General features: G+C 39.6%; 1 protein-coding gene and 2 long non-coding RNA genes across 4 annotated transcripts; 1 reads left to right on the top strand and 2 right to left on the bottom strand.

The window, feature by feature from the left end:
- Positions 1-3042: 3042 nt before the first annotated feature.
- On the bottom strand, positions 3043-4593 carry LOC116251117 (uncharacterized). 2 transcript variants are annotated; one of them, XM_031625196.2, is made up of 3 exons: positions 4431-4593; positions 4020-4098; positions 3043-3612 (listed from the first exon to the last, which is right to left on the bottom strand). In XM_031625196.2, the coding sequence occupies exons 1-3, from the start codon at positions 4434-4436 to the stop codon at positions 3308-3310; spliced, it is 390 nt and encodes a 129-aa protein (XP_031481056.1). In that variant the 5' UTR covers positions 4437-4593; the 3' UTR covers positions 3043-3307. The 2 variants fall into 2 exon arrangements, with proteins under 2 accessions (XP_031481056.1, XP_031481057.1); XM_031625197.2 differs by having other exon boundaries at positions 4020-4095.
- Positions 4594-7690: 3097 nt separating this feature from the next.
- Positions 7691-11132, bottom strand: LOC126409937 (uncharacterized). Its single transcript, XR_007572887.1, has 2 exons — positions 8991-11132; positions 7691-8064 (listed from the first exon to the last, which is right to left on the bottom strand). It is a non-coding gene; the product is annotated as an uncharacterized LOC126409937 (long non-coding RNA).
- A 2053-nt stretch (positions 11133-13185) lies between these two features.
- Positions 13186-14841, top strand: LOC126409957 (uncharacterized). The gene is made up of 3 exons (XR_007572975.1): positions 13186-13847; positions 14133-14220; positions 14714-14841. It is a non-coding gene; the product is annotated as an uncharacterized LOC126409957 (long non-coding RNA).

Genomic DNA, 14841 nt, shown 5'->3' with positions numbered 1-14841 from the left:
ACACAAGTTGGAGAGAATGGCAAGCGATGTCGTCAATTTATATGAGTTCGGCAAAGGTAGGAATAAACATATTAGCGCTGGTAGGCATAGAATACATCTTGTTCATTAGTGTGAAGAAGGTGACAGGCGATTTCTTACGGTTACCAAATGTCAGCCTCAAGCAAATTTTCCACACGAGATATTTCCAGGAATCGGGACCTGGTGGGGGCAAAGCAGTGTGAATAACAAGGTCTCTTCCACAGATGGACTGGTGCATCGATCATTCATCGCATAGTCTACGTTGCATCAAAGTTTACTTTGAATCGCTAATTGGTCTAAGAAAATAGTTGACAACCTCCATTTGTTTGGTTTAAATTGCGCAGAAATGAGTAACACTAGGAAAAGCTTTGAAGGTAAGTGCCTTGATATCACATCACTGGTCGCTTATGCGATTCTTAAATCATGAGTCGTGGTGTGGCATAGTCTTCTCTCGACAGTCTTCTTCAACTTTTTTTTTTCTAACAACATAGAGAAGAATAAAAGCAGGGTCAAGAGAGGAAGTTATGACCACAGGCAGACCTGGCAATTACCAACCAGTTTACAATGTCAAGAGATGCAAGTATAGCATATATTTGCATATACTGTTACATATATAATAAGCCAATGTGGACAAACCCTTTCCTTGTTCTCAGCATCAGGATCACATCATCGATATATATTACGAGATATGATCAAGCTGGAGAACATTATATATATATATATATATATATATATATATATATATATATATATATATATATATATATATTGCTGAAAAAGATTACGGTCTAGATGTAGACCGAGCGAGAGAGTGAAGAAGTTTGACCCGTATACGATATGCGTGTTTGACTTCCTCTTAGCAGTTTAATTCCACTTCTTGTCGCCATTGTTGGAATTCTGTGACCAAAGACTGGTTCCCTCACATTCCACAGCAAAAGACAAACAGTACCATACGAAGGAAGTGAAAACCGACCGCAAGCACTAACCTGAATATTTAATGGTGAGGGGAAGACCAATGAGGGTCGCATGAATGGGGAAGTCGGCTATCGGTAGATGCAGTGAGTTCGGACCTGGGTGTACCCAGAGTTACTAGAATCGGATTAGAGATTTTAATGGTTCATAGGCATTAATCTGATATTGGACTCAAATTTGAGCTTGGTGAGATGGAAATTCACATCGATGGACATCTAGTTTTGACAGACATTTAAATCTGATTGCATGTTCAAAGTTTGGATCTAGTGTTTTATTTTTTTCATATATATCAATCAGCCACATTAAGTCCACCAGCAATCACTATATCATATCTGAATCCGATTCATTGACCTCCTTGGGTCTATGTCCTCATGCATACTGGAAAATCCAAGCTCAGACCCTTTTAAATATTATATAAAATTGACTCGGTTCGGAACCAAGTGGTTATACGACTTAATTTGAACCAGGTATAATTATTGGAAGGTTTAAACTTTAAACATGGACATGCATGTACGTGTGAGCAGGGTATGCGCTTTAGGTGTCTCCTGGTATTTCTCCCTTCAAGCTTCAACTTGCGCATCAGTGTTTCCTCTACCTTTTTCGCAATCCCAATCCTGCAAACCCGATACGACATCTGTTTATTCCTTTTACTTTTGAACTATCTTTTTTTTTAAAAAAAAATAAAAGGTGACATATCAATTTACGACAATCAATTAAACAGCGAATATTTACATGTCAAACAACAGAAAGGGGCCTGAGCATTGTAGCGTAATTGGCAGGGGTTTTGGTCCCTTCAAAATTTTTTTATTTTATATGTAAATTTTAAAAAAATTTATTTATCTGATGTAAAAATTTTGAAAATTTTTATTTTGGTTCATGTTAAAATTTGAAAACCATAATTTCATCATTCTCATGAAAAATTCTTGGCTACACTCCTCTTGTTATCTAGCATTTAAGGCATAAAATCTACCGATTTAAACAATTGATTTACATGTTTTCAACAACGATTTATTAATATTTAGCTATCTGATATGCAACATCCGACATTATGTGTGTGTATATATATATAGTTGCTAAACCTAAGGTCACTTGTTTGGTGATAAAAGATGGACCCTTCAAACTTTTTGCTGAAAATAGTATTTTAAACAAAATACAAACATCCCAATAAGTTTACCAAAACTAATTTGATACGATGCAAGTTTTAGTTTAAGTTGTTTTTATGAAAAATAAGAATTTCTATATGATCAAAATTTTGATGTTATACGAACTGTTCAGTTTTACTTACTGTAATACCATTAAATTAAAAAATGATTAACTTAACATATGTCTTCTGCAAAAAGGACACCTTAATCGTTGCGTTTAAACATATATGTGAGGTTAGATTGCAAAAAACATATTTTAGTCCTTGCATTTAGCAGTTTGGCTTTTGTCATTCAACTAGTGGCCTGGGATCTCTCTCTCATCTGTTCTGGTCATGACTAGAGGTGCGACGATTGTATAATGTTTCATGGCTACACCCCTTGCCCCTTGTCTCTATGCCTTCATTTGCTTATGATCTCCTGTTCGGCCCTTCTATTTCTTGTCGGTTGCAGAACTTGCATTTTTTGGTGATGGACCGTGGTGTGGTGCTCGGTATGCTTTTTATACTTTATTGCATGCCATTGGGTCTGAACTATTAACTATGGCTAAGGTGTGTAGCAACATGGCCCTGACATCTTTGCTTTCTCATGATTTAATTTGATTGCTTTGGCATCCAATCCTCTTGGGTGTGGATCCGTTTATATATATATATATATATATATAGAGTAAAAAGGACTACTAAGGCTGAATGTATACCTTTGTCTACAATGACCATAAGTCTTGTTATATATATATATATATATATTTGAGTAAAAAGGACTACTAAGGCTGAATGTATACCTTTGTCTACAATGACCATAAGTCTTGTCATCTCTTCGCACGAATGCAATGCTTGCTTGCTAGCGTTTCTTTTTTTATGACTAGCAATTGTTTCATTCACTAGGCAAAGCTATAGTGCCTGCGTAACCCATAGATGGAAATGGCTTATTTTCATAAGGAAAAAAATAAGCAAAACTTTTTGCTTGTACAACAAGGTATTACATAATGGAGCAAATATGTTGCGGGGCAGTAATCCGGTAAACATACGCCATTGCTCGAGGGGCTTCTTTTCTTTGAATTGGCCAATGCTAACAATTTTGTCATCCCCTTTAACAACACTGGCTTGCAAGAGGGGAGCCAAGGATACGCGCCCCCCAAAACAGTAACAGAAACGTGCCTAGTTACTGGTATATGCCTGCTAGAAAATGGACCAAGGATCGAAGTCGTAGCCGTAGCTACTGACTACTGGAACAGGGTACGCGATATGCTGATGTAAATTAGGATGGCAAACACACGGCCACTTCTCGACGGGCTTATTCTCCTCTGGCTTCTTGTCCTCCTTTTTTTCGTCCTTCTTCTCGCTCTTCACTTCGTCTAAGCTCTCCATGATCGCCCTGAATTTCTTCTTCCTTAGGGACTTCACGATCTCAAAGGCGTCCATGTCCTCACCTATCACTACCAACTTCTTGTTGTCCTTCTCATCCACAGCCACAGACGCCAAACCTACATTTCAAGAGAGCACCACTGGTTACATATGTTATATGATATGAATGAGTCATGGAGTTTAGATAAAGCTTTTGTTTTGTAGTTCAGGTGAGCAGAAAGATTAGTCCCTCTTCGAGCCCAAGCTTCTCACATTCTTTTTGCCGTCGAACTCCAAAGCTGTGTTGTTACCAAGTGGTGAGATTTCCAGTAACCTCAGTTGTAGCGTTCACCTCCTTTTTACGATACACTAGCATGGCCCCGGGACAATTTATAAAGGGTTTGTGGGAGAGGTAATTAATAAAATTACTTCATAATTCAGGTTGCTTTCCCTTTCCACAGGGAAAAGAGTTTATGACTCGCGCTTGGTTGTCTAAGTTTGAGAAGACACGAAGAACAAAAAGGGAGTGAAAGAAAATCGTGCATACCTTCAGCACCAACGACAATCTTCATGGCTTTAGACCTCCTCTTCTCATCAAACATGTCCAATTCGATTACCAACTTCTGCTGCAGATGGGGCAAAAAAATGTCAATTCCACCGACAAAATTCGGTAAGTTTAAAAGTAGTATCAACAGACAGTAATTGTGGCACTGCAGAAGCGTTCGGAATCGGTTCTTCGGTCATTATCATACAGAAAGAAAAGAAATTAATGTTGGAGCGGAATGGTTAGTTGGTAGCATACTTGTTCTTCTCCTTTAAATGCGCCATACAATGCTAATTGGAGAATAAAATCGGGTGTTTTGGGCCTTGGGTAGCTTTCGATTTGACAACAGAAGCAAGAAATGCACAAGATCAGAAAATCAAAGGGAAAGGAAGATGCACCAGAGTTTCTGCATACCTTCATCTTGAAATCACCGCAGATCACGAGGCTACTGTGGTCGTTACCACTTGTAGGTAGAGGTGTCTGACGAAAACGGACACTCGAATGAATTTCTCTTTGTGCTAGGCAGGAGAAAGTAGATTGTTCTGGTGATGTGTGGTATTGCTAAGTGGAAGAGCATCCATTTATATAGACGCATATACGTGCAGAAGAGAGGGAGGAAGCAGGGCAGAGTGACGGAGAAGAAGAAAGGTTCCACGTATCTGCTAAGCAATTGCCGCGCGCCCTGGTGGAGCCGTCGGGTCCCGCAGATTCCGACATTTAACTTTAAGTGGAACCGAAGTCAGAGAATGGAGAGGGTCAACGGTAGGCTCTTATAACTTGATTCCTTCACTGCAGTTTCCAGTTCCACACAAAGAGACGGGGAAAACCGATCAGAAGGAGAAAATGAGGACATGAAAATTGGGTTTTCTCTTCTTTACACTTCCTGGACTGAGGCGACATAAGCTTTTGAAGTTCACGATCTTGTCTTTCGTTGTTTAATGAAGATCATATTGTCACGAATTTTTTCATTATTGTCTGTTTAAATATATTCAACATTCATGTGCATAGTTAAATTAATAGAAGAAGTTAAGACATCGGGAAACACATTTGAGAGTAGGGGTGAACATGAGCCGAGCTTGGCTCGACTAATTGAACCTTGAGCTCCACTCGACTTGAGCTTGGAATAGCTCGATGGAAGCAACTCCAGCTCAACTCGATAGTTACATGTTGAGCTCGAGTTCGATTCGATTATGGCTCTACAAACTCATTTTAATAGAGGTGATATTCATTGTTACCTGCTGAGCTCAAGCTCGACTCGATTAAGGTTCAACAAACTCGTTTGAGTAGAAATGATATTCATGGTTACATGTTGAGCTCGAGCTCGACTCTATTAAAGCTCGACAAACTCGTAAACTCGTTTGAATATATCAACTTGATTAAGGTTCAACGGATTCAATTAAAGCTCGAGCTCGACTTGACAATTACGTGTTGAGTTCGAACTCAACTCAATTATTTGAACGAGTCCACTCATGAACTCGAGCTTAAGCAAATGACTCGACTCAAACTCGTTCACGAGCTAATAGCTCGACTCATTGTTTACCCCTATTTGAAAGGCATGTTGGGGATAAACAACCGGAAGGACCCCACCACACTTAAGAGCCTGTATGACATCAACAAACGCGTGGGAATGGTATTAGAGTATTCTTTAATCAAATATTAAGATATAAAGAATAAAAGAACCTTTTGACATAGACAACGACAGTACTTTTTCCAAGCTAACGAGTAACGGCCCGACTTCTCAGCCGCCTTGAAGGGTCCGTGGATGCCAAAGAACCATGGACCTGAAATATTCCGATAATTAATTGAACCTGGTTCAAATAAAGTCAAATTTATATGATATTTAAAAGTTCCAATAACTAAACCTGGTTCAAATAAAGTCAAATTTATATGATATTTAAAAGTTCCAATAACTAAACCTGGTTCAAATAAAGTCAAATTTATATGATATTTAAAAGTTCCAATAACTAAACCTGGTTCAAATAAAGTCAAATTTATATGATATTTAAAAGTTCCAATAACTAAACCTGGTTCAAATAAAGTCAAATTTATATGATATTTAAAAGTTCCAATAACTAAACCTGGTTTCAGATGAAATCTGCTTTATATTATATTTGAAGGTATATTACCTTGGTTTCTCCCCGATCTCTGTGGACCTTACTCAGGTAGGTCAATGAATCGGATTCAGACATTTTTGACCTAGCTAACCTTGTCGATGAATATATATAGAAAAAGTAGAAAACTGGATTCAACGAGATATCCATCGATAATAATTTTCTTTTTGAAACTAACTGCATGATTTCAGACTTGGGTCCAATATCGGATTACCTTTGAACTATTAACACCTCTGAACCGATTATAGTAACTCTGGGTGCGGGGTCAGAGCCAGTCCTGAACTCACCGCGTCTGCCAATAGTCCTCCCCCTTCATGACGACTCGAGTTGGTCGTTCCCTCACCAATTCCAGTTTCTTCATGGCCGGTTTTGACTTAACTACCTAAGAAGATTTTGCTTGGATCAGGCTTCCACGGGTCGTGCTTCAAGGCATAGCTGTAATAGCCAAACAAGTGCAAACCAAATCTCTAGGTCTTTTGCCATTATATATTTTGAGTTGTACATAGTTAAATGTGAATTGAGTGAGCCGGAAAGTGAAAAGTGAAAATGAAAAATATTTTGGCGCCCTTGGGTAAATCCATCTTCCCTTGTAAAGTAAACTTCATTGATCTTCATCAATAAAAAAAAGGTTGTTATCAAAGCTCTCAACTTTTCGCGAGCTAGAAAAAGCGTTTGCCACTTTATCATTATAAGCCTCCTGCATTATGTCCCAAAGAATATTTTATAAATATATTAACGTTCCTTGTTCAGCTTCAAAAGTACTTCTATTATGTTATAATATTGATTGCCATAGCCTCATTCTGGGCACAGGTGTCACCAGGTGGTGGTCGGCAGAAGGCGTCGCCTCGGTCGGCGTGGTGAGAGCATCGAGGAAGGCAGTGGACCACACACAGATGGCAAACTTTGGCACCACAGGAGAACGATGACGAGGGCCGAAAACCAGGCGAAAATAACGAGACCAAGAAGCCTGAGACTTCGCCGCCGACTACTTCACAACTGGCCGCCTTCTGTTTACCCTATTGCGTGGGCAGACCCTTGCTCAGTTTTATGAGCAAGCTAATTGCGACAGAGAGGGGAGAATGTGATCTTGATGTAAATGGTTCTATTCGGATATTCTGAAGCTCAAACCAGTGGCGAGTTGGATGCACTACTTTTGATCAACAGGTGGGTAAGGCATGCGCCTGCACTTCAATGGATAAACAAGTCTACCAAGTGCACGATTTGTCAGGCATGGACAAGATGCACGCACTGTCGTTCATGTCCTCTCATTTTTGCCTGATTATGAAGTAATTATTAGGATTAGAGATAATCGCCAATAGGGATGTAAGTAAGTTGGATATACCCAATCACACATCCGATGGTTTTCTAATCTGTTAAGTTGAAATTGATAAAGAATGATTAGTGATTACTGTGATTCAGATTTGATATAAATTCGTAACTAAATTCAAATTGTAGCCCGATATTTCACTTCAATTCAATAAAGGGCTAACCCCCATCATATAATTGTCGAAAGCTATGCTGATCAGATCCAAATTGCTCTTCAAAAATAAGGCCGGCTCTAAATTTTCATATGAATCCCATTAGCTAGAGTCCAAATCAAACGAGTATGATAAGATCATAAATTACATGCCTAGCGAATCTGTCAACATCATTAATTTGTTTGTACTTCTCCATTAAGTCCCGCATCCACCAACCGAGATGTGACCTCCTGTCTACCTCAAATATTTATGCCTCTGGATGGGTGCATTGAATGATCAGGGGCATGTCTAGTTCGACCTCTCACGATGACAGGAGCCCTTGGCCGTGGGTCCATGGAGCCTCGTGTCATGCTAGGTGAGACCGTGAGAGCATCACCCTCGAGCAAATTGAGCTGCACCAAGTAATCTTCTTGGGTACCATTGCTTTTCAATCAGAGAGCAATCTTCCACCTGCTTTTCCTGCACCATAAGGCAACCGGGTAAGAAAGTTCGACGGCCCATATAATTTTGTGCCCGACTTTTGGAGTTTCGAAATACTCGTGTCTTTTCAGAACTTGTCTAGCTACAAACTAACTGTTCCTCATCAATTTTAAATTCAAATATATCAATGCTTATAGAGGAACAGCAATTTGTAGCTATCTGGCAGTAGTATCCAGCAAACGTTGCTTCCTGAAACCCATTAATCAGAATCTCATCTCAGGCATGGTGTTGATTTGGCAAAAAATTTTCGTTTCAGGTCGGAACTTGTTACCCTCAGAAATAATGCGACTGGTTCCCTGAGTTCACATCACGCAGAGATGTGTTTTCCCCGCACAGTTGTCTGATGCGTTTACTTCAGCAAATACACGCTGCCAATGCTCTTAGTTGTAATATAAAGGGCGGACTAGTTCCAAGTTGGGTACTCATAAGAGGGTAGATCTGCTATTAGGTGTCCAGTGTGTACACTTTCATTTCCTTCTCCGGCTGAAGTTTCATCAAGATTTGTAGTTTTCTCACGCGTCAACTGATCTGTATTCCGCTGGTCACTTTGGGGCTCAAGCTCTGTACATTAGAACGCGAAAGATATTGTCCTTACCGTCGGTTAAGAAGCACACTGGATCGCGTTCAGCATGAGCAAGACTCTTGTTCTTCTATATTGAAATCTTCTCTAGGGGTTTCTAACGTTCTCTTTCTACCGTTTATGGTATGCCCTCCCCTAAATAAGTCTAATGCATTTTCACAGAAAATGGAAAGGAAACATGCCAGTTTTTTTCATCTGTACTCTACATCTGCTTCCATGCATTGATTCTGGAAATAAGCTACATATATATATAAAAAGAAGTACAATACTTTGGCCTGCTGGTTTATTCCTCTTCCACGGAAGCTCCAGATACAAGCTACTTTACCTGCAAAACTGGTGCCGGAAAGTGGATCCCATCTATGTGAAACTTCACCATGGCCGCAGAAGGAATTTCATATAGCCTTGAAAGTCCACGACATGCAGAGCTAGGCATTCAATATAACTGGAAATTACATACTGCATGCTACCGAGATAGTACCGGGAACCATCGTATGCGGATAAGCTAAGGATTGCTGAATATTCGCACCAACTTTCTCTGATGGTTCTTGGACATTCAACGAGATCCTATTTTGATTCTTAAACTTCGTTATTCCCCGTCTCCAAAATACTATCTCGGATAACTCCAAAAATTTGAAGCCAGCATCATTCCCTGCATTCCAAATTCTGCTGCAAGAATCTTGTGTTGCAATTTGCAAATGAACATAAAAAAAAAACTCTCTCTCTCTCTCTCTCTCTCTCTCTCTCTCTCGATCATTTGGGCGATCTAAGATCTTAGATCCCAAAAAGAATTTGAGGCAAATAGGTAATCCCTTTCAGCATTGTTTCTTCTGCTAATCAGAGAATATGTGTCCCCGGCATCATTCTGCAATGACATACAAGTTTTGAATTGCTGACAAACACTTCAAAACTTGTATGTCATTGCAGAATGATGCCTAGGACATACAAGTTTTGAAGTGAACAAATGAAATGTGCAGAAAACTAAGGTGCAGTGGCTTTTACAGAAGCGCACCTTGAGCTGGACGTACGTATTAATTGTGACCTGCTTGGCTCCCCTGATGCCAACCAGTAATCACACCAGCCCCTCTGGTGTGCTTCATAGATGGCATTCAGGGAGCCAGGCAGATCACACATACCTTATGTGCCGCAGGTTTGCCGCCATGTGCCTTCTTGCTGTTGTCCTCCAGACTTTCATTCTCCTGGCATCATTGGTCATCAATGTCTGTGAAACATTCTTTCCTTGTGACGCAAATATTCCGGCAGAAGAACAAAACATCCCTGTGAAAGTACCTCCACTCATAAAGACGTGAGGCTGAAGAAGTATTGTATTATAAGGCAAGAAAAAGCTTCATGCCGTGGTAACCGGAAAGGGAGCTGCAACTGTTGCCAACAAATGAATGTCTCTGTCAACCCCCAAGAGCTCTTATTACGCTAACTGATGTTGGTGATTAAAGAAATTACAGGAAAACGAGACAGGAAGAAGCAGGTTGATCATAAAACATGAAATAAAGGAGCTGGCTACAGAAAATTTGAACACGACGCAAGAGGGGATATCATCATTATTGATAGCATCTGACAAGGGACAGATAATGGAAGAAAACTCTTGGTGGTAGTGGTTGCTAAGATTCTGACTGGTGCTTACTGTTTATTGGCAGATAGTGGTGAAACAGGAAGCAAGCATCTGAGATGCACATGAGACCGGGCAGGCTTTGTACCCTCCAATGGCTGGACTGCTTTGTTTTCATTCGGTAGCCACCGGTATCCCCGACGCTCCAGATTTAAAATTTAAAAAGAGAAAAGGTAAAGTGAACATGGGTAGGAGCCCTTGCCTCTGGCGGAAGCCAGAAATGGTGGGAGGTAGCAGCTTTGCTTACAGAATGGTCCCTGTTATTTGTCACAGATTTGCAGTTGCAGCAGTCTGGAAATTGCAGGATGAGCTTTTGGGAGTTTGCCTTCCATCTATTAATCAATTGTTCAAGTGTCTATTGGTGACAAATAGGTGAGTCATCACTCATTGCCAGGTGCATGTTGCTGCAGTACCAGGGCGGTACAAGTATGATTATCTTGTGTTCTATTGCTTGAAAATTTCGGTACTTCCTGCCGTTTATACCGTATGGACAGTTGTGATTTTTTATCTTTTAATGGTGGTTGGCCAAATCAGACCCTGTGCAAGGGCTTACCATGGTCCTTTTTGTCAGAAATAAACTCTGGGATTTTGCTTCCTCTTTTATTTTTATGATGTTTTCTGACTTGAAAATCTGAAAAAATTTGAGCTGATTTTTTGAATTCGTCAAACGTCTACCATAAATGGGCAGTGATGTATTTCTACCAAACAAGAACTGTAGTCGATCACATTCATGTGGTTAAATTTCAAAAAGCGAATATCACGTAAAAAATTAAAATAACATAATCGGCCTCCACACCCTCTGAGTACTGTTAGAAGGAACCATTCTCTGGAATGACTAATTGAATCCCCGGTCTCACGCAGCACCTGCGGTAACCTAATACGCTTGTTCAGGAACCATTGTGGTTATAAATCGGTCCTGACGAGGGTTTTGTAGATTTCAACTTTTAGATCTCCTGTTCATGGGGTCGCGGAATGATCAAAGAAGCGTGCGACAAGTAGAATGATATTAGTTGGATCGCTAGGGTGATTCGTGGGTTCTAGATTCAAGGGAGAAGATCTAATCCAGCTTTCTATTTTTTACGATAAAGATGTTTCAGAACAAATTTTATGAATATAAAAGTGTTTTGTGATGTCAAATCAAGCTTAAGACAGCATTTCTAAATCTTTGGTTCTTTCATATTTTGTCTGGATTCACAAGCCCTTTGAAAATTTCTTGTTCTATTCCCATTGTAAGGCTGAGAATGGACGACTAGAGCTTCCATCAACCTGGCTGAGACTTTCAAATTTAAAAAGATACAGTTGTTCAATAGTTGACATCCCTAACCTTCCAGAGGCACAATACGGTAGCTATCTGCCTAACCTCCCCCCACCCCCCGCACACACAAAAAGAAACAAAAACAAAAACCAAAAGAACAAAAACTTGTCAAAACTTTTGGTGCATTTGTAAAGAGCAACTTGTTTTTTCGAAGACTGCAAGTAGCTGATTGAGATCATAAAATTACTCAGAAGTGCACGTTAAAGTAGATTTAAAAAAGAGAAGAACTCCTTTAAATAAAGAGCTTTTCAGTCTTTCAACTTGTTTGTTATAGTGAATGCTCGAGAGCATCTGCTCCCTTACAGTTTACCTTCTTATGAGCGTGTTGGGATGTAGTTACAAAAGGAAGGGAAAGGGAGGGAGGGAGAGGTGAAATTGCTGTGAGATCTTAAAAAGTTTGGATTCTTGTAGTGTAAAATGATTTTTTTCTAAATATTTCTCTTTTTTTCGTACATTAAGTGTATGCTTAGAAATCATGAATAATTATTTATAATTTCTCAAATGATGAGTGATTATTTGTAAATACATCAAAAAATACTAAAAAATAAAAGACAAAAAGTTGGGATTAGACTTAATTACTAGATCATTCCAGAGATGGGCAAATAAGGTATGGAATTCTTAGACTTTTTCAGCTTGTGATATTTAAGTTGGAATCTCGGATCAAGTGGACCGAATATCGTAATTTTATTGCAGACACTATTGCAGAGAGTGCGTTTCTTTCCTAATTCGGTGTACTTGGGTCACAAACCTGAGCAGTTTTCTTTTTTTAAAGCTCATGTTTGATATTGAGGTTTCGACACATGTCGATAAAGGTGCACCTCCAAAACTATCGTCGGACTTTTATTTCAGATGAAGTGTTGAGTGACACCGGTCATTCTCAGTAAGGGCGGTGGTTAAGAGAAATCTCAGTTGCAACATAGTTTACTCTCCCTAAATAAAGCCCCGTCAAGCAGCTTGGATCCTACAGATTGCACTTGTGAAAACAAGGGATTAATGTGAAACTTAATTATCTACGTGTGGAACTCGAATATTCTAAACTGACTCTCTCTCATTCCAAAAGAGGTAGAACGTTGCGTATCAGATACGTTTCTTTCTAACTTGGTTTTCAAGTAAACATATATACTGCTTTCTCACATGAGTAGAGATCTCGGAAAACCGTTGGTTCTCGGTGCCCCAACTCATGGGTGACCTGTGAAAGATGGGCAGGTGGAGTATGGGCTACGATTCATATGACAGGGCTGAAGCATGAAGCAGGTAATTTTCCCTTCTCTTCTCATTTACATAATAAGTTACTGCTGTATGCCCAATGGGCAGGAAAATGACGAACTCTTCCATGTGATGCACGGCAACCCTGTTTGGATCTTCTAAAGAAGGATCCAAAGGCCCATTTTGTCATGGGCCCCAAGTATGTCCGATTGGATCCTGTTGCTCAAAATGGGCCGCTAACTCAGCTTCATAGTCACAAAAAAACATGTTTTTGAGAAAAAAGTGATTAATTAAATTTCCATTTAAAGCTTTTAAAAAGTGGTTTAAAAAAAAAATAAAAAACGAAAAAAAGTTTTTGCATTTTTTCACTTTTTTTTATTTTTTTTAATACTAAACAGTTGTTTCAAATCTACTTATATTTTGATGTTTGTGTTATTGGTTTCTTACTTACTTTATTTTTTTTTCCTAACTTTCAGTTTTTTAATTTTTTTTAATAATTGACCACATTTTTTTTATTTTTTTCTGAAGCTCATGTATGTAGCTGTTAAAGACACACATAGACACACCAACCCTAATCTCAGATTAGGCCTTCTTCCTCCCAGAGGCAGTACGCTCTTCAAGCTGCCCTCCCCTCCATTCTGGCCATCGGCCTTCTTATTAAGGATGTTTTGGTCACTCCAATGAACTCGAACCACAATTCCATATCCGATATCTAACTATACTCCGTCCTCAAGATGTGAAGATACGAATCAAATGTTCAGGAGTCTTCCCCTGATTACAGGCGAATAGGGCGGTGGCCGACCATTAAAAAAAGAAAAAGAAAATGAAGGCCATGGCTCAACAAAGGCAACGATAGCATAAGGACACAATTGAAATTCAGAGACTTCCTTTACGTTGGCATGAGACAGTTTTTCCGGTAATGGCAAATCAGCTGCTTGGCGATTAGAGTTCTCATTCTTTCCATTGCTGGTTCTATGTTCCAGTAGCTATGCATGCACTTGGTGTCGATGCAAAACATGCCGGCTCTAGAAGATGAGGTAAGGACAAGTGGGAAGTACTCTGGGGCGGTTGGTCTAGGAGCTTCTATAATATCCAGGTCAGGAATGATTAGAGCTACCTTGCACCAGCTTAGGTCGGTCCATCTTTGTCGCATTTCCTCAGATGGGTATCCTTTAGCTATCTGTCCTGTCATTACCTTAGGATAACTGTAAAATTCACCAGGGAGAATATTTTGTCCAACAATCTGAAAGAGTGGAGAAATGTAAGATGTTTTCAGTCCTCGTAGCATGACTAATCTTATATTCTTTTTCTCAACATGCCAGCAAAATGATGAGAAGCACATTCCTACTCATAGCCAAGGAACCAAAACACCAGAAATATTTGTCTGCTCAAAAGCCAGCACAGATCCAGGTAGGCGTGCAAAATTGTTCATATTCCATCCAAATGAAACATATGGATCATCATCAACTTTACAAGTCAAAATTGCTTTTGCAAATCCGTTGCAGAACTGTTCGGTATCTGAGTCAGCACCATAATGCACCTCATCTTCCTCCGATGTCTTCAACTGACAGTTCCTTCTTCATTTTAGATTCATGATCACCGGAGCACATATCCTTATAGCTATCTTCAACTCTGAAGTACTGTTCTTTAAAATTGTCTGCATATTTTGAAAAGCTTCTAGAGTGTACTCAAGACCAAGATGGAAGCCAAACCTATCATCATCAGAAACTGCAGGTTCATTTACTTCAGATCGGGCAGAATGACCATGTCGATAGGGACCGTTGTCCATGACTGTCTCCTTCTTCTCCTCCTGTTGGGTGTTTTGGGTTTCTTTCTTGTTGGCTCTCTATTTTAAAGCTTGTCAGTATCTTGAAATCGTATCTCAAACTTGCGTTTTTCCCAGGTGTTTCCATCCTCTAAAGGACAGGGCGGCTTAAAGGAAGACGGGGGTACAATGCAGCATATTCCATATGCTTCCACCTTTTGATAAATGCTGTTAATGTACTTGAGTGTATCCTTGGCTTGAATTCC

The sequence above is a fragment of the Nymphaea colorata genome, chromosome 3 (assembly GCF_008831285.2).
Source record: "Nymphaea colorata isolate Beijing-Zhang1983 chromosome 3, ASM883128v2, whole genome shotgun sequence".
Taxonomy (NCBI): domain Eukaryota; kingdom Viridiplantae; phylum Streptophyta; class Magnoliopsida; order Nymphaeales; family Nymphaeaceae; genus Nymphaea; species Nymphaea colorata.
This window is presented reverse-complemented; position numbering and strand designations above follow the sequence as displayed.